Raw genomic sequence first — 20,953 nt, forward strand, 5'->3', positions numbered from 1 at the left:
AAACCTTCCCATCCCTACAGAACGAATAAACGAAACAAATACTCGTTAACAGAGGTTTAAACGCAGTCAAAACACTTAATCCTTTGAACCTAAGAGCTTGTCATTCAGACACCTAACCCTTGACCGGGCACTCAGACGAAATAGTGCATATTTTTCAAAGTAAATGAAATGCTAAATATGTTTCGGTTAGATCTGGATATGAATATGAAAGTGAAACAGGGAACGCTTAACACGCCGTTTGTACTTTGTTGTTGGGTGTCCATTTGTTGAGAAGTTTTCGGATTTTATTAAACTCTTTCTGATTTAACTGGTTTATTACGAGATAAATACTATAATACAAATAAAAAATACTATTCTAGTTCCTACTTATATTCTAAATGATTGCCAAATCGCTTTTTAAACAAATATAAAAAAATCTGTATGTAAACTTTCTTTTCGCAATATTGTCGATCTCTGGTACTCTGATTAACATCTATTATTGTGTATAAAACTTATGTGTAACTGAAATTATTAATTATCCTAACTATCTATCGTCTGGTCTCACAAAGCCTGAAATACATGACTGCAAACTTTTAGCAAAACGGGACTGCACATAAACTTACAGTCACCCTACTGCTTAGTACAACGCCCCATGCAGTAGTTTTGAATTATTAATAGTAACTATCCTGTGAATGCAATTCTCTTTGGCATCGCGTTTGAACTATTTCGAAATATGTAATTTTATTTTCCACGAATCCGACTTTAAACCGTTTACTGAAACGCTTCATCATCGAATGCGCTGAGGGACAATATTCCTATTTATTTTGATATTGTTTTTTTTTTTTTTTATTTAAATATTATTAAATTATAATATGTTACGTTCAAATAAAAGTATGACCTACGACTAGCTTTGGTTTGAGGAAGGTTTAATTTTTAACACAAACTTATGTACGTAGGTACACAAGAAAAAAGTAAAAGCTTTTAAAAACTCTTAGCTTCCGAAAATCCTCTCCAACTAATGAACACTTTCACACTACAAAATGAAAACTCCATAATCTTTCAGACTATGAAAACTGGTTCACGTTTATTTTTCTTGGCTGAAAGTTAAAAAAGTGCCCGTCGATCCATCTGTTGTATAAAACGGTTATTGATTAATCTTTTTCGCGCGCTCCCTGGCGTCCCGCACCATCTGACAGATAATGAATGACCATAGCCAAGCGACAGATTAAAAATGTTACTTCATACGTTTTTATGATGGCCTTTTTTGTTCTATGCTTTAACTCGGTTATTTTTTAATGCTGCGATAAATTTGTTTTAAAATTAATTATAAAAGGTCACGAATTTCTAAAAAATAACAATGGTTTTGAAATTTATTTGAAAGATTTATGAGGCATGTGTTACACGATATTCTTTCATTATTACTTTTTAGCTAAAAAAAGTTTTTAGCTAAAATATTAAACTTCGACATCGATAGCTATAATTACATATAACACATTAACTTGAACGAGATGCGGTGTAAATGCGCGCGAAAGTACCCGTCAACAGCAGGCGTGCGGTTTCGGCGGGAAATCAAGATGGCGGCCAATTCCGTGCAACCGACGCACAAGTGTCAACGTAAGCGGTTAATGTTGCCGTATTCAAATTAATTGTGTTTACATTATTTAATGACAAACTCCATTATTTTGGTATGGATTAATTTATATTTCCGTCGATGTTAATGAGTAAATCTACGTTTACGCTGCTAGGCTTGTCAATTTCATGGATGGTTGGCTCGATGTACTCAAACAATGTTATTAATAATTTATACGTACAGCCAGGTATAAATTCGCAATACATATTTAATGATCAGAAAGCTTTAAGCTTATGGAATACACTAATATGACCTAGAAGGCTCTAAGACTTGAAATAGCATTATATTCTGTATATTTTAGAGTTCTTTTTCACTTTATTTTGCAGGCATACTTATAAAATTTTTAGGTTTCCTGTGCAACTGAATACGAACAGGTTAACTGTAATTAACACGATGAAGAAACAACCGATTTGACTCATGACTTATTAATGTTTTACTCCTTTTTGGTAAAAAACAACCAGGAATAAGACTCAACATACAACAAGGAAAAACCTAAAACAATAAGTAGGGCAGTAACAAATTATTTGATTTATACACAATTCCACGAAAGCCTACACGGATCACTAGATTAATATGGTAATTCTGTCCGCCCATGCGAGTTACAATTGATTTATAGTTTCGATGTTGCCCTGTAGAAAACTATTTTGCTGACCGGGCAAAGGGTTAATTATATTTGTGGACTTTTGAATTAATTGCATTTGCGAGAACAAAGCTAGTTTAAATCTAAAGTTGTTGGCATTTTACGCCGTTTAGTGTTGAAATATCTGTATTTTCTTTTTTTTTTAATAATTCAAAGAAAACATATGTCCACTTCTAATTGCAGTAGTGAAATAAAGTATGGTTAGAGGTCAATTAGGTAACGCCGAATTTGACACAATATGTTCGTGCAGCTATGCTTTAGCATAGATATATATATACCTAGGTATTTTTTTTCTATCAGAATTTTTATCACTTCATTTACTTATTTTTGACGTGACAACGTCTTATAATTCGATAGAGCCGGATGCACGCACGAAAAAATATGACTCATGCGGCGTTACCTCGCTCTGAGGCGTTCCATGTAAGGCTTGAAGTGCAAGCGAGAGCGCGGAACGAGCGACAAAGAAGCACAATCGGACGTTGTCACGTTCTACTATCGTCAGTAAACCGACTTTACAGACAACCAATTTTTTTTTATCCAACATTCGAAAATGATTAACCAATGGGGAGAGAGATAAAAGCGAGATAATTCCGCACACCGTGATAGCACCCTGGGGACCGATAAACACGTTAACACCGGTTAACGCTGCCCAGTATCTAATTCCGATTGTTTATTAGTTAAATTATTGGTTCTTTTGTAGAAACTAGTCGGTCAGAGGTCCAAATTCGATGGCCATACACAAAAGACTAGGTACTAGGTAGAGGCGTGTGTGTGAGGGGTGTATGAAATACATGGTAGTGTGTGTAAATTTTTCTACTTTATTTTGAATTGTAATTTCGATATATGTACAACATTTTGTAATATTATACAGAAATACATTAACAGAATACCCATCCCATACTAAATTTCTATAGAGAGTAATATTTGAAAAGAATTAAGCTCCTTTAGAGCTTACATTTTCAAAGCGCAAATAGGTACGTGACCACTTTGAAACATCACCTTACACAAAAACAAAAATCTATTCAAATGCTTTCAGGATCTTCACAGAATACAGAGCTTTATAGGTAAGTAACATACTAACATACCACAGAAACGTTCACTTCTCCCTTAAAAATACCTGGTACCAATAAGTTTGGCAAATGCAAACTTCTGCAGCGTATGTCAAAGAGCAAAGTTAGATCTTAGTCTAGTACTTCAGATTTCAGAAACCCACTCCGTACTTACTAACTTCGGCAAAGGTCTCCGATCTGTTTGTATTGATTTCCAGGGTAATTGTTTGGTAAAAGCGGTATCAGTAGATGGCAAGAACCGTTAATTACGGTTTAAACATAATATTTAATTGTGGAAATAATAAAAACTTGACTGACCGGTTGGCTTGGTTGGTAGTGGCCCTGCCTTCCAGAGGTCGTGGGTTCGATTCCCACCCGGGGCAAATATTTGTATGATGAACATAGATGTTTTCTCTGTGTCTGGGTGTTAATTATCTACATAAGTATTTATTTAAAAATTATATATGTATGTGTATCAGCCATCTGGTTTCCATAACACAAGCAAAAGCTTAGTAGGTATTCGTCCATGGTATGGGATCAGATTGTACCGTGTGTGAAAATTGTCCCGAAATATTTATATATTTATTTTGAAATCCAAGGTAACTTAAAAATATGCTTGCACAAAAATTGTGAGTAGGAAACTGTGTCCCTTCACCGGAAAATTAATTGATTTAATTAAACGTTGGTACCTAAAGATGCATTTAAAATCACCATGAAGAAATAAAATTCAACCACGTTACCTATAACAAATTAAATTAAAAATTAATTTTAATAATGACATTGTTTACGTACATTAACGATAAACAAAAGACATTTAAGAAACCACCGATCTCGGTCTCATCATAAAAATATCGGTCGCTGATAAACTATCTTCATACATTTAACAATAACTTGAAAATATGTAACGTAATTTTAAAAAGCATTCAACATCTTCGGTAGTATAGTGGTCAGTATCCCCGCCTGTCACGCGGGAGACCGGGGTTCGATTCCCCGCCGGAGAGACTTCTTTTTTATTTTTTTTCTTGAAACAATCTTGATAAATAAACATATCTAAAAACCTAATATTCTTTTATATGTATCAAATGCACCTAGAAGATATTTTTATATAGGTAAATTAAATATGAATTTCTCTGAACCTGTCACAATAATTTATCATGTTTATTTCGTCTTATTTTATTTCATATTTCAAAGCATCGTGGGGACATATTAGTTACCTATTCCAAAAAAAGATGAGGAAATAGCATTATTAAAATCCGCGTTCCATATCCATTTAAGATTTCAATCGTCAAATAACGTTATCAAGTAAGTTATTTATATAAATTGGCTCTTTCTTCCGTTTTGAATGATATTATATTTCTTTCGAATAAAATCTGTTAGGAAATTAAAGGCCCAATATAATATCTATGCTGAAAATGATAGACTTTTAGTGGTGAATACAATCTAAAAAATTCAGGTAAAATTTTTCAGCTATGTAAAATAAAATGAGGTCTAGCAAATAAAAACCTAACACTTTATAATTATTAAAATATTATAGGTTGCAAATAATCAAGTGCGTGTAGTGCTCATTTAATAGTAAGTACGTATGAGTTTTGTCGACTGTTCTTTTGCTCCTATTATTATTCAATGTAAAAGTAATAATTAATAAATAAACCGAAACCCACTCATCAACTCATTTGCCATTATTAAATCCCTTATTCACATCTGTAATCGCTTACGACAATAAAATAACAGGCATTTCATCATGATTACACATCGTTTAATACTTTGCGAGAGCATTTAAACTCAATCACCTATTTTCGAGCCAAATAATATACGAGCGAACGTAGAAATAAATCGCTTTCGACTGAAAAATATGGCCGAGCCGGTCAATGTGCGGAGTACCCACTCCGCACATTTAGTCAATTTAAATTGACTAAAATGTCACAGATAAATATTTATTGCTGAGAAATGTTCAAACAGCAATGTTTACTAGACAAAGAGCCTTTTAGGAGCGATTAAAAAATGTGTTTTACGCAAAACGAATATTTTTAATTGCTGAATAATGCAACGAAGGCGTCCTTAATGTTACCGAGATTACTTATTATAACAATATTTATTATATTTGCATATAATTATGTATATCCATCCAATCCAACTCATACAGCTCAATATCAAACAGCCCAAAAATACATACAGAAAAAGATGCAAAAGCTACATAGTGCATAGCATAGGTTATAAAATTTTTCCAGTAATCCACACCAAAACACTCGATACTTTAAAACCAAATTGACAGTCAAAAGTGGTCGAAAGTCGAAACAAAACGATCATTTCCCAATCGCCCGTGGGCCACTCGGCTGATTGACCCGACTAGGGATTATTGAAACTCGCGCCAGTTGTATTTTATAGTCTACGTTCATCGTTATCTGTGGCACTGATGGAATTTAAACTCAGTGTTGCCCGATCTGATGGCGCGCGATCGTAAATCGACCGTTCCACTTTTAAATTTTGGAAACTTTAATTTTTATTGCGGAGATCGTTACAAACTGGAATTGAATAAATCTCCGCGGATTAAATGCAAAAGTAATTCATTGTGTGATATATTATGTATTTGATATTCCTTTCATTCGAATTGATATCGATTCTAGGATATTATTGAAACAATGTTTATTATTTTATTTTCCTACTTAAAAATAAGATTAATTAGGAGTACTGATAAAATATGAATTAAAAAGGTTTTTATGTGTTTTTCTGTGCCAATAAACAACTTACGTTAACAATTTAATCCAATAAAAATAGCATTCACACGCTTCCTGTTCAAAGAGAATGTAAAACAAAATATGCAAGTTCCGTTTAAATATGAGTACCGCTTGATGACAGAGCAAATATGTTTATACGTGCCTGGTTAGTCTGTACTCTGAAGCAAGTGTTGTCACATGTAAAACTGTTAGCAATATTTCCGGCTTTTTAAATCTTTTAGAACAAAAACATTGATGTCCAATATTTAAGAAGTTTATTCTAATTTATTCCAATTATAGAAATTAACAGACACGTCTTATATTTCATGATACATGAAAATATATAATACGTAGGTACAATCAAAAGGATAAGTAGGTATTTACATGATACAAAACGCAATCACTGTGGGCTAAATCGCTTTATGATGATAATTATTTAGGTAAGGTTATATTATATGAACAGTAAAAGTGATTTAAACAATGTGCATAACTCAAAAGGTACTTATTCACTTGCTTATTAATCAAATTACTAAATATTATGACAACAACATTTTTTCCCCTTCCAAAATCGAGATTTAAAATTTGTATCTGGCAACTCTATCTAGCACCGTTCCACATAAATTCATATCTACAAAGCGGTTGGCAAATGTCTGAAGTCTAAATCAAAATGTCCCCGTACAATTTCTGAGCCAATTGACTACGGACAGAACTGTCTTGATGTTTTATTACAGGTATTACGTATTTGTCCAGAATTGAGTTAACGTTACGTCAAATCCGATGATAAATAAATAGTTTACCAATAATTATTTTACTCTAAGTTTTACAGTAAAAAGTACTTTCTTGTGATAAATAAAAGAAAATATTAATAAATAAAATCAGTATTATAAGAACCACTAATTATAAAAGTGAAGTTCTATGTCCCCTAGTGGGGTAAGGGGCAGATGCATTATACCTACATAATTCTGTTTCACTGATCCATTTTCTTTATAGACAAGTAGCTGATCAGCCTTCTGTGTCCTGCCAGACCGAGCCTTTTTTTTCTTCGTCTCCACCGTGAATGGAACCCAGGCCTCTCGGTGCTAGGCTCACGCGTCAACCACTGTAGTCTGTACCAAGGAGGCGGTCAAATACTAATTATGTGATACTTAAGAATAACTGAATCAAACATTATGATGTTCATTTCTACTACTTACTAAATAATATGGACTATAATTATAGAAGGGGAAATTAAGTGATTAAACGCGTCACATTTTGATAAACAATAAACAGCGCCAAAATTAATCTTCACGCAATGCTGCCAACTTCAAAAACAATAGATAATTTAGACAATATTAAACAGCTGACTGCACAGGCATGGTAAACAGAATAGACGAAACTAGATCATTGTGGGTTATTATAATATTATCTCGATGACTATATCATCGAAATAAGTCGTAAATATTGATAGAGTTATTTAAGTATTAACATGCATTTACATGTAAGTATGTAGGTATTGAACAAAGAAATGGGAATAAATCTGTATCCACAACAAAAAAATTATCAACAATGTGAAGCCAAAAGTATATATTTAATAATATAATATACATATTATAATAATTTATATATAGCAGTGATTGTTCTTATCTCTATAGAATCTAACATAATATTTCGAGGGTATAATTCGAAATTTTTGATATATATGACAGTTATTTATTTATTTATTTATTTATTTATTTATTTATTTCTGATTCCTTACAGCTATTCTTACAATAATTACATAATAATTGAACAATACGCCAATAAAAAGGAATTCCATTAATAGAATTATTATAATAAACATGTGACAAAGAAAATTGAGTAAGAAAGTAGGAGGAAAAGATATACGTTAAAATAATAAACAAAATACTATTGTGATGAGTGTAGGTGTAGGTATGGTGTGTAGTCTGTTGTGAGTGAGTGTGTGAATGAGAGTATGTATGTATGTACTTTAAGTAACTAAAAATTAAGTACTGAAACCTATATTATATAATAGTATTATGAATTATTGGAAAAAGTGATTTCTTTTTTAAAATTTGAGCGAGATGTCTTAAATATGTCCACATTAGAAAATTTCTTATTATATATATCTGGCAAACGAAAAAGAGCTGAGTGTTGCAGATGCTTGGTTGATGCATGCGGTACTCTGAATAAGTGTGTGTGTCTAGTGCGGAGCGATGGCGCCTGAATAGATATATTGCTGAGAATATTCGGGCAGTCCAACTTATTGTTTACAATATCATAAAAGAGCATCATATCAATAATATCCCTTCGCTGTTCTAAGGTATTTAATTTGTGGAGTGCACAAGATTCGAGATAGTCAGCTGGATTAGCCTGACATAAAAAATTTAGCTTTTTTACAAAGATTTTTTGAATTTTTTCTAGCCGTTCAATATGACAACGATAGATTGGACGCCAAATAGAACTCGCAAATTCGAGCACACTACGTACATACGCGAAATACAGTACCTTTAAACATAGAATGTCATTAAATGCATCACTAGTGCGAAGTATGAATCCTAAATTTTTATAAGCTTTTTGCATGACATACTCGACATGATCATTATGTGACAGTTTTGTGTCGTGGATAACACCCAAGTCCCTAATTTGATTTGTTCTTTGAAGCATTTCATCATTTAATCTATAATTAAATTTAATAACATTGTTCTTCTTACGTGTAAAAGTGATTATTTGACATTTGTTTATATTAACCGATATTTTATTATTTTTGTAATAAAGGGAAAGGCGATTGAGATCACTTTGCAGTTTGAGACAGTCTTCTATGGAGCAGATTTTTTTATAAAGCTTCTTGTCATCGGCAAATACGAGGAAATTAGAATTAAAAAAGCATTCATATAGATCATAGATAAATACGTTGTAAAATAACGGTCCGAGATGTGAACCTTGAGGAACACCGGATGTCACTGTAATAAAATCTGATCTGTAACCCCCTAGTACTGTTGCTTGACTTCGATTCTTTATATAGGACTCCGTCCATCTTAGGAGGTTGCCTAACAGTTAACATTACTCTGTTCTCTATTGTCATACACAATTTGAATTGAATTCGAATTGCGAACAACGTCAAAGTAATGTCACGAAATTTAAATCAGGGGCAAAAGTTTGACATAATTGCGCTTTGTAAACCCACATTCATACGTAATATATTAATTCAATCCGAAATTCCGACAAAGTTCAAACAAGGCGACAGCAATAACAAGAACTCAAAGAGTACAAGATTAAGTTTAATTTATTTCGTCCTCTACTATGCCTGCGCCTAATATCCCCTGATTCCACGATGCCAAATTTAATTATGCGCGTGGTGTGAATCTGACATAGTTAATTGGGTTTCATTTCTGTGATTTTTTAAGTTTTTTTAATCATATGTAGTTGCGGTTTGGCCTTAAAATGGAACATTTACTGTTAATAAGAGAAATATTAAATACTTACTTTAATGATAATTCAGTACATAAATAAATCATTTAAAATAACCTGAGACCTTATTTTAACTATGTACTTGCATCAATGAAGCTAATTTTAACAAGCATACATGCAATAATTTTGTGTTCTTTGATTTTCGAATGATTTCTTCGAAGATTCAAAGATGCGTAGTCACTAGTCGCGTAGACATCACAAGTATCGTGCAATATAGTTAATTACATTATTAGATCATTGAAATTGGCCTGTGTGCATTTATTGTGTATTCATTAATACTCTTTAGGTGGTCTCATTATATGTGCATGATGATGAGCTCGTAGTAGGTACACACACATTATTATAAAACTCATATTAAGCCGATAAACAATGCTTTGTCAATACCAGAACAAAATGAAACTATGGTGCACCCAGCTAAAACCAGCTACAAAATTTAAATACATTGTAAGCGCAATTTGCTAGAAGCTAAATAAACAATGAAATGACACAAACACGAAAATCATTTCACACATCCATTGTCTCGGGATGACAATGCGATGTCAACAAGCATTCAGCCAAACAGAGGCATTGTAGTGGGGAACACTGTTGCATTGCGTAGGTATATAAATATAAAAAACAATGTGCCGCGTCTAGAACGTTCCGTATAGTTTCACTAAATAAAGCAATGCAAATGAGATACTTGAAGTTATGTACAGCTGTGTAAAAATATTTTCATGAAAGCATATCGCAATAGATAGAATAGTATTGTAACATAAAGCAAATAGGCACATAGCGTGCGTGGTGGAAGTGGAACGCATGAATGGCAAAGCAGAGGATGCATAATACAATTCGTTTTTTCTCTTCTTTTTCGAAAACAAGCAGGAATCCTGCCATAGTCATAGCAATAATATTATAAAAAACTTACCGTACCTATTTGTTAATCATGTCGATAATTTAATCCAAGTTATGAATTAAAATCTATTAGAATCTATATACCTACCCATTATAAAAAATTTATCAACAGTTCATACTTATCATAATAATATACCTCTTTGAATATACCCTCAAAATAATAATAACTCATAAAAAACAATTTCCTCTTTGCAATAATTTTATTCACGATAAAAACTGTATAACTTTTACAATAATTATGTAGTTACGATATTGATAATATTATCAATTTGCACATCAAACACATTAAATTTGAACTTACACTAAATTTAAACTGAACCCAAATCATTCTGTAGTCTATGAAAATTGCCAGGACAATGCCGCAGTGAACGGATACGGAAGTTTGTTGTTAATAGACAATGCGTTCATTATTTCATTACTTAGCAATCCTTTCTCTTAGGTTTTAATAAAAATAACTTTTTAATTAACGCAGTTGGTACATTGTTTAGATTGTTCATGTTTTTTTTTTTATTTCAAAATGTAATACTAACTAGAATGACTTGAAACTGTTAATAATTATTTAAATGAAAAATATCTACAAAATGAAAAAAATGATATGATATATCGACTTAGCCAAGCAAGGAAAATAATAATAATAAGTCGTTTAAAATAATAAAAATTTGAAATGCAGTTATCGCACACGGCACAACACATTAATATTTGTACTTGACTTTTCTACAATATTTTTGCGTGTAGAAAATGTTTTTTTAAGTGATTGCCCTAAGCCTATACTAATAAATAAAGCAGCTGTTGATGAGATATGTCAAACAGCTGATTAATAAAAAAAAGGCTATAGCACTAAAAGTGAATCTGGTTTACCGCCATATTTTCCCCAAGTTGATGCTCTAAAAACGGACGCAGACCTTTGTTAAAAGGGTTAATTAATAGACGACGGGTTAAAATGTAAATCAAATGACTGTTTGATCAGGATAGGTTTGCATAATATTGCTTGTGAGACTCCCATTACCTCTTTAATCTAATCTGCAAAAATAAAACAGATGAAATCACGAGAATTTTAAACGCCAAAACACGTAAATTGGTTGAATCAAAGCAAATGAGTATTTTTTTTAATTAACAAAAAATGACACATTGACTCCAAAACAGTTAATTGCTACCAATATTTCCCTATTTGCAAAAGCATTTTAACATTAACCGCAAAACCACAGATCACAGAAACTCTATGCGCAAAACGAACGTTTGAACTATTAAACTATAATAAACAGGAACAACAAATTCTGGCTAAATTCTGAAACGCGATAGCGCGTAAAGTTTTAAAAAAAACAGTGTCGAAATTTCAATCAGCCTCCGTGAAAGCTGCTCCGTGTGTTTATTTCGTTTTGAATTGAAACTGCCAATCGGACCGGCTGTTTTGATCCAGGCTTGACGAGAGACGATCAAAGTTAACGCAGCACTAGGGTTTAGGAAAAACACACACATATAGTATCTAGTTAGTACACGATCATTATTAGAACGTCAATGTGTAATGGTTAGGGAGCCAGGTGCAAATTTGGTTAACTATTTCCTCTCAAGAGATAATTCGTCAGACGCATGAGAGTATAGTATTATAAAGCCTCGTGAACGTCAGCTGGCGCTCGGTTGGGGGGGTGAGCGGTTGTAGCCTCCCACGCACATAGGAAAAAAAATACATTCATTCATTCATTTCCTCTCAGCTAAAAATTTGTCAAATTGTAGCTAACCCAATATCTCAACGAAAAAAAATAGTCAGCTGGTTACAACATGGTGTATTATACGTCAGCTGGTGTCTCGAACATGAAAGTTAAATTTAAAGAAAAATTTATTTTCCGTTATTTCCTCTCAAACAAAAATTTACCTGATGATAGCTTATATGTAACTGTGGATAAATATATATGTCAGCTGGCTGTATCTTGGTGGAAAAACCGTCAGCTGATACGGGAGGCTACAACCGCTCTTCCCCCCAACCGAGCTCCAGCTGACGTTCACGAGGCTTCATAATACTATACTTTGATGCATTTTACTAATTACCGCTTGAGAGGAACTTGGTCATAAAATCTGCTGCTGGCTCCCGGACCATAAAGTTAAAATTTAAAAAGAGAAAACCGATAGTTTTTTTTTAATATTTATTAGCTTCATAGCTTCAATAGACATAAGAAAATAATTCATCAGGATTTAAAAAACAAGTTGTCAATTTTTTTTTTTTGCTTTTTATAATTTATGGTGAAAAATTATTTAAAATCGGTTGTATACATTTTCATCAAAATGAAATGTATCGTACAAAGACAAATCTTAAGATAAGTAAAGTATCTCAATATAAAAAAAAATGTATGCGTGTACTAGAGTACACACGTAAGAAGTGAAACTTCTTTATGACCTTAAAAATGTCACGAGTATGGCATAACGCAAAAATGTCACGCGTACGGCGTAACGCAAAAATGTCACGCGTACGGCGTAACGCAAAAATGTTACACTAAATTTTTGTCCAACCCCGATAAAGAAGTTTCACTTCAATAATTAGGTACAGATATAAGTATGACTTAGGTACCAAAATATGTGTCTCGTTCATCATTCGAAATATGAATGATTTTGCAAATAGAACATTCCGTAATTTTGCAAATAGTCTTTAGTCTATAATATTACACTAATTACCTAACAGTCTAATTAGTGCCTACATTAGATAAACCATTATTAACCGTTAATTAGAGATGGGTTTATATTACTGGGTTGGTGAAATGCATAAATGAACCAAGAACGACCTTTGAGTTAATAGGTCATTAATAATTGTTTTATTTTATAAACGGAATAATTATTATTATAAAGGTATTTTATGACAATTATTATTCTACTATGGTCTTTATAATAGCCCTCTAGATTGATTATTTTTTAGTTAAAGAAAAATTAAAATCATGACAACGTATCTATCTATACAATAATAGTTATTGGTTTTATGTAGGTCGTAGATGTTATAAATAATGGGCTAAAAATATTTGAAACTGTAAGGATAGCATTTCTAAACAGATTCTCATATAAAAAAAGTAAAAGAAATGAAAATTGTTCTGATAACGTAAACTACACAGTTCGGTGGTTCGAATTCCAACGATCCATTTCTTTGTTTTCTCGCTTTTTAATCTGTTTCACTGTTTTAAAAATACAAGTGGTGTGAATTCAAATTTTATTATGATCATGGAATGAAACAGTAATTCCTATTTTGTAAGCATAAAGCATTTCTAAGTGAATTGTGAACACGGCCCTCTACTGGGTCGTTATTGATTTACTTAATTTATTTATTATTATAAAAGAGAAAAATAAGATTAAAATTCTTCTTATTTTTTTAAGTAGGTATATTAATGAAATCCTTCGCTTCATCAGGGCAAATATCGGCCCTAATATTGTATCTGACTGACTTCCTTCGTGCCCCTTACTTTTTTGATAAGAAAATAAAACACTAAGTGAGTGAATTAATGTACGGAATGTACGGCTTCGGTGTGGCGACTATGCTTCATGCAGGGCAAACAGATTATTGGATTATTAATTAAATTTCAACAAGTTTACTATTATATTCAAAATAATAATAAAATTAATAATATAAAGTATTTAAGGAGGTTGGATTTACCGGTGAAGCCCATGACAGTGGGGATACAGCGGGCAGTCCTGCTGGACAACGCTCGGATAGTCCGTAGGTTCCTCACTCAGTCGCCCTAGACTCCGGCCGTCTGGCCACTCAGCCGGAGTTGTTCACAACACCGCCGCGAGGCGAGATACTTGCCCCCTAAAGAATTACATGAAAAGATTTAAGAGAAAATCTTAAAATAGAAAATATCATGTGTTTTGTTCTGTGGTTTTGTTCTGTATTTTATTGCCGATGGCAATAATGTGGCAATATTCATGTCTCAAAATATTGACAGTTGACACTTGACACTTGATAATGACAATTGACAACCAAACTGGCGCTAAAATTTGTCGTGTTTACAACAAATAGCAAGAGCCAAAAATTAAATAAATGAATTTATATTTACTAACATCCATCCAACCATAATATTATGTATAATCTTTAAAACTACAATGTGTTGAATCAGAATATAGCTTATCAAGAGCTTCTTATTGTGCTTAAGTATTTTATTGTGTTAATAATAGGTTATAAAATTAAACATGAAAGGCTTAGCAAACGCAGCCCGTGTGATAAATAAAAGACCATTTCGAGTGTCAATTGAAGGGAACATAGGATCTGGTAAATCGACTTGTATTAAACATTTCGAGAAATATAAGAATGTGGAAAAGCATCCAGTAAGTCCTTTTTTTATCATTTACACTGTTCAAATTGTTATCAAAAGTTATGTCTAATTTCTTCGTATTTGGTGTAGTTAAATAATTTTAATTCAAAAACACGAACCATTAAACAAAAATCAAATTAGCATGACCATGAATAATATCTAGAATCAAATTTAGTAGAATCATTGAGCTTTCTTAGAACCGCGTATTAACCTTCACAAAACGTAAAAAATAACCTATTCATTAATTCTTAGAACAACAAAGACAAGAGAATAAAAATGCATATAAAATAACATTAATGCTATTTCCATACCTATATCCATAAATAAAAATTGTTCTAGGAGCCAATACAGGAATGGCGTAATGTCAGCGGTCATAACCTACTCGGGCTTTTGTATAGTGATTTAAATAAATGGACCTTTGCATTTCAACACTATGTGCACCTCAGCAGGCTGAAAATACAGACTAGTCCTCCATCTACTACCGACATTACTGTGAAGATGTTTGAAAGGTAGGTTTTTGGAAGTATTATTTAATCTTCTATACTAATATTAATAAATAATAAATAAATAAAAACTTTATTGACATAAATAAATAGGTACAGCTTATATATGAATCCATAGGCTCCTGAATTAGTTAAATACTGTGTCTCAGGAGCCAGTGGCTTTTCCCATTAAATTAATAAAAATATTATAAAGAGGAAAGGTTTGTATGTATGTATGTATGGTTTTCACGTATAAACTACTGGACCGATTTTGATTAAATTTGGCACAGATAATCTTTAGACCCTGAGAAAGAACATAGGCTACCTTTTATTGTGAAATATGTACCACGAGCGAAGCCAGGACGGACCGCTAGTATTTTATAAGTTGTTTGATTGTATATGTAATTGAATAAACTATCTAGATGTTTACCCCATATCAAAAGAAGTTAATATGTATATGGATTTTTAATTTCTTGTCCAAATATTATCAAATCAGTTAAATTTAAAGAATGTTTAACCTATTTGTCTTTGTTGATAAAAATCATAAACCACACTTAAATGGTGATTTCTCATTTCATTTAAATCTTTTACCTTGTTGTATAAAACAAATATGTTTGTATCAGATAATTTTATTTTTTATATAATAAATAAATATATTTCCAGATCAGTACAAAACAGTAGACACTGCTTCGTAGAAAATGCAAAGAAACAGAACTTCCTGGAAGACCCTCAGTATCAAGTGCTGATCAGCTGGTTTGACTACACTGAAAAGAATCTTGATATAAGCTTAGATTTAATTGGTGAGTATATAAACTAGACAATAATGCATAGGGCCATTTTTATAATAAACTAGCGGTCCGCCCCGGCTTCGCCCGTGGTACATATTTACGTTTTCTCTACATAAAAACCATCATCGTACTTCAAGGAATATAATAAAAAAAGAATTATCGAAATCGGTTCAGCCGTTCTCGAGTTATGCGCCTACCAACACATTTTGCTATTCATTTTTATATATAAGACTAGCTTTCCGCCCGCGGCTTTGTGCGTGTTTTGTAAGAAAAACTTGTAATATAGTTACCACATAGTTCCGGGATAAAACCTATCCTATGTGTTAATTCAAGTTACCTTAGTTACATGTGTGCTTAATTTCATTATAATCGGTTCAGTAGTATTTGCGTGAGAGAGTAACAAACACACACATACACATAAACATCCATCCATCCTCACAAACTTTCGCATTTATAATATTAGTAGGATTAGTATAAAGCTAAATTTACATAAGTAGCTTTTGATGCTCAACTGGTACTTGATACTTGGTACTTGGTATTGAATTGAGTAATGACCAGTGGCGTGCCTAGGGTGTAAGGACTGGGCAAGCCCAAATTTTTCAAAGTGTTTGATGGGTACCCTTTTCATGAATAATATACCTACCTAGGTATACTGTGTAATTATGTTCGTTATAAAACTTATAAAAAAACGTGAACATATTACATCCCGAATCAAATCTTTTAAATTTTCACGCGCGCCCGCAAACAGTTGAGTCAAACGTTTATCATTAAAATCGATAAATTATATAAAACTGTAGAAAATTGTACAGATCATTTACCTATATTCTAATTCAAAACGCCAATCTTTCTGAAGGAAAGATAATATAACATCGGAATTATAGAAAGTAGGTGTTTATTTTAGAATTCAATTACCTAACAGCTCCTTTATTGATACCTAATTCAGAAAGGCGTTCTTGGCCAAATAAATACACAAGTATTTCTTAATAATTAAATAAACGTAGGTACCTATGAATATGATTTAACGATGAGAAAGCACGCTCCGTGGAAGAACTAGGTACCTATTTACTAGCAGGAATCGTAACTACCAAAATATGTGCAAATTTCAACAGCTGGGGAAAGGCTTCTTCTAAGCAATTCTCATTCATGAAATCGTTCGTAAACATTACAATTAAAATTTCGTTTATATGTGACTTACTAGTTTCGGTAATGCACAAATCGGGAGTTGGTTTTGATGAAGAAATTAATTGTTTTTCAGTAAAGTTTAATGATTTTACCTTTCCCCCGCTGAGCACAAAGTAAACCATCACAATTTACAACACAATCTGCTGTCGCGACACTTATTTTACCACAAAATTCGAAAAACTTAACCTAAATTACACCGGTATAATCACCCGCTCAAACAAACTATAATTTAACAATAATATTCACGACGTTCGTTCGCGCAATCGTAACTATCTTCACACTGTTAAAAAGCCGGGCTTCATGCCCCTTACAAATTGCTATAGAGTTCTATAGCTAGGTATGTATCTACTCCGACGAAATTTCATACGTTAGAAGAGATGAGCGCAAAGCCCGGTAAAAGCCCACGCGTGCAAGCGAGACACCGCACTGTTTATAATCCATCCAATTTAGGTTGTAACGTCCATATAAAAGGTACGACCTTATTCCGATAGGAAGAAGGATGAAATTAAAAAGTTTACTCGAATTCGTCATTGTTTTATGCTAGGCGTATTATATATTATATTGTAGGTGAGTTTTCATTGAATTCGGAGCATGAATTGCTCATTGCGCGCGAATATTCAAACGTGAATATGGGTAGCGAATTTCTAAGGCAAGCCGGGCTTTTCGGCTTGTATGAACGTACCGCCACTGGTAATGACGCAGTACTTTCATGTGCTATGTGGTTTCTTAATTCATGAAACATTATAAAATGGTGGCCATCATAATCCATACTAATATTATAAATGCGAAAGTAACTCTGTCTGTCTGTTACTCAATCACGCCTTAACTACTGAACCAATTTGCATGAAATTTGGTATAGAGATATTTTGATACCCAAGAAAGGACATAGGATAGGTTTTAGGGATAAAAGGATTTCCGGGAGGAAATCCTACGGGAACGGGTTTTTCTTTGAAAACGCGGGCGAAGCCGCGGGCGGTAAGCTAGTATTATGATAAAAGTATTATGAAATATTTAAATTTTCAGTATATTTGCGGACAACTCCAGAAGTCGTGTGGGAGCGGGTGATGAAACGCGGTCGCGCTGAGGAATCCGAAGTACCGTTGGAATATTTACAACAAGTAAGTAATCTATAATGTTATAAAGAGTTTGTTTGTTTGAACATGCTTATCTCAGGAACTACTAGACCGATTAGATTGGAAGACGCGATTAAAAATTCTTTCGGTGTTAGATAGCCCATTTGTCGAGGAAGGAAAGAAAGAAAATAAATTTATTGCAAAAAAACACAGCCAACATTACAAAATTTATCTTAAGATTAGCAAACGGATACAGCCTCAGCAACATGCTGATTCAAAACAGCGCTGATTTTCAGGCTGCCCCGGCGGTTGATGTCCGTCTTAATATTAAAAAAAAAACAAATTAAGCATATCTAGTTAAAATAAATACATAATGAAGTATATTAAACTATATATTATTAGATTAGGCTATATATCATTACGCTAACACCAACAGGAGCAGAGCCACGCAGGTAAAACCGCGAAGCGCAACTAGTTAAAAATAAATTTATTGATATCCCTTATGTTTTTCATATTATATTCCCTTTCGTCCTTCTCTTTTAAATTACTCTCACATCTTTAAGTTAAATTTTAAGCTGACTAAATTATTACATTTTTGAGTAGTTTCGAATTAAAAATGTACGCACCTGATCAGCCGCAATAAATTGGATTTTGTTATTGTTTCTCTCTTTTGTATAAAATTAAGTGTAATAAAAAAGAGGTTAGTTATTGAGATTCTTTTTAGGAATAGAAAAAATTCGATCACTAACATGATTCGAATCCGCTTCTTTCTAAAACTCGAATCCCACTACATGATGGAATTATATATTGAAATATTTCTCATTTATAAGGTATTTAAATGCTATCATACTAAATGTCAGGTCTCATTATAAATTAATGTAATATTTGTTCCAGGTGCACGACTCATACGAGAACTGGTTAAGCTCCCCCGACGTAGGCTGTGAGGTGCTGACCATAGACGCTGACAGAAATATTGACGCTGTACTCGAAGATCTCGAACGATACACCTATAAGATATTGGGCGGGAATCATACTAATTAGTAATATTATATGACTAGATGTGCCCCGCGGTTTTACCCGCATTGCTCCGCTCCTATTGGTCTTAGCTTGAAGATATATAGCCTAAGGGTTCATACGCACCGGCTACTACTATAATAATTATTATGTTGCCCTGACCTGTTAGTAATATTCATACAAATTTTGAAGTAAATCCATGTATTTGTATCATCCATGTATTTTTGAGTTTAGCCTGGCCATACATACAGATAGACAGACAAAAATTATATTATTTAAGTAGTACTCAGATGATTGCTTGCCAAATGCTGGAAAGATCATGATATAGGTTGAAGATAATAATATAATTACTAAAAAAAGTCGTGTGGCACTCGGGGACTGCCGCGGTAAAGCTATTGCATGCTATGCCTTCAAGCCACACCTCCGCGCCCGTCGGAGGGGAGCGTGAGGTTTTTTCGTTACGGAATTTCTCGATTCGGTCCCCGCGCTCAAGGCCCGCGATAGAAGCTATGCAATAGCTTAAAAAAGACGGGTTGCACTCCGGGAGTGCTGGCAGAAGTGAAAACTTGATTATTAACGTTCAGCATGTTTGATATTTTGGAATGGTATCCGTCTTACGCATGGAATATAAGGGCTTAAAAATAAATAAATAAAACATCCGTCTTACGCTTTTTCGATCAGGCCACGTGTCCTGACGCGAGTTTAAGATTTTATACCCAACGCCGCTAAAGAAGTTTTCACTTCAATAATATTTTTCATCTGGGATGGTGGTTTGAAACCCTTTATTTGCACCAGATGTGCGAGGATGCGTAGCGAGGGATGTGTTTGTAATGAACCAATAGTATAATTTCATACACTGAAACGCAGCCTTAAACATTGATATAATATGTTAACAGACTGTATTTTTATTTTACTTTTAATTTATAAGTAATGCAATAGAAATAAGAAATATTAATAAACTAATCTACATAGTTAAACAATCAGTTAACATGTTACCTGACCTTAAAAAAATAATAAGTATAAATATAGTATATTTACAATATCTTGACATGAATAATAGGACACATCAAATTTATACAAAAATGTATTTTGATCTCAGTGAATAACTATAGGAAGCTAAATAAGAAGTAAATAAGTTCCTAAACTTATATATACCTGAAAAAATTTCTTATCGATAACATGAATATAAGAAAGCGCATATTTTATAGTCGTTAATAAAATCCTTAAATTATAGCATTATACAGGGTGTAATCGTTAAGTGTGCACAGGCGATTTTTCCGTAAGTATTACAGATAACAAAAAACTTTAAACTGATATCGAAAGTACTTAACCTAATGAGTAAAATGGCCGTAGTAAATTTTTAAAAATAAATCGAGAAATATCAAAAAAAATATCTTTAAACCCTCTCATACATTAAGTATGAAATATGAATATCCCATATACATTTAATATGAAAGATTTTAGCTTTGTTTTTCTTTTTTGGTTTTCTGCTTTAATTACTTCGCAAATTTGAAGTGGCATTTTCCACGCTTTTTCCGGACATTTTCACGCATTTTCTAGATATTTTCCGGGCATTTTCCACGCTTTTTTCGGACATTTTCACGCATTTGCCGGATATTTTCCGGACATTTTCACGCATTTTCCGGATATTTTCCATGCATTTTCCGAGCATTACCAAGGTATTTTCCGGGAATTTTCCAGGCATTTTCCGGCGATTTTCCGAGCATTTCCCGGGGATTCTCCGGATGTTTTCCAGACATTTTCCAGGCATTTGCCAC

At 33.0% G+C, this 20,953-nt stretch overlaps 1 protein-coding gene and 1 non-coding gene across 2 annotated transcripts; both read left to right on the forward strand.

The window, feature by feature from the left end:
* The first annotated feature begins 4,227 nt into the window (after nt 1-4,227).
* Nucleotides 4,228-4,299, forward strand: TRNAD-GUC (transfer RNA aspartic acid (anticodon GUC)). The gene has a single exon. It is a non-coding gene; the product is annotated as a tRNA-Asp (tRNA).
* A 10,013-nt stretch (nt 4,300-14,312) lies between these two features.
* On the forward strand, nt 14,313-20,410 carry LOC149486788 (deoxynucleoside kinase-like). Its single transcript, XM_089698522.1, has 5 exons — nt 14,313-14,649; nt 14,976-15,145; nt 15,782-15,918; nt 18,112-18,206; nt 19,056-20,410. The coding sequence occupies exons 1-5, from the start codon at nt 14,515-14,517 to the stop codon at nt 19,200-19,202; spliced, it is 684 nt and encodes a 227-aa protein (XP_089554648.1). The 5' UTR covers nt 14,313-14,514; the 3' UTR covers nt 19,203-20,410.
* Nucleotides 20,411-20,953: the final 543 nt, after the last annotated feature.

This window comes from Colias philodice, chromosome 8 (assembly GCF_061535455.1).
Source record: "Colias philodice isolate Cphi_HAF_F1 chromosome 8, ilColPhil1 Martin Lab GWU primary, whole genome shotgun sequence".
NCBI classification, from domain to species: Eukaryota; Metazoa; Arthropoda; class Insecta; order Lepidoptera; family Pieridae; genus Colias; species Colias philodice.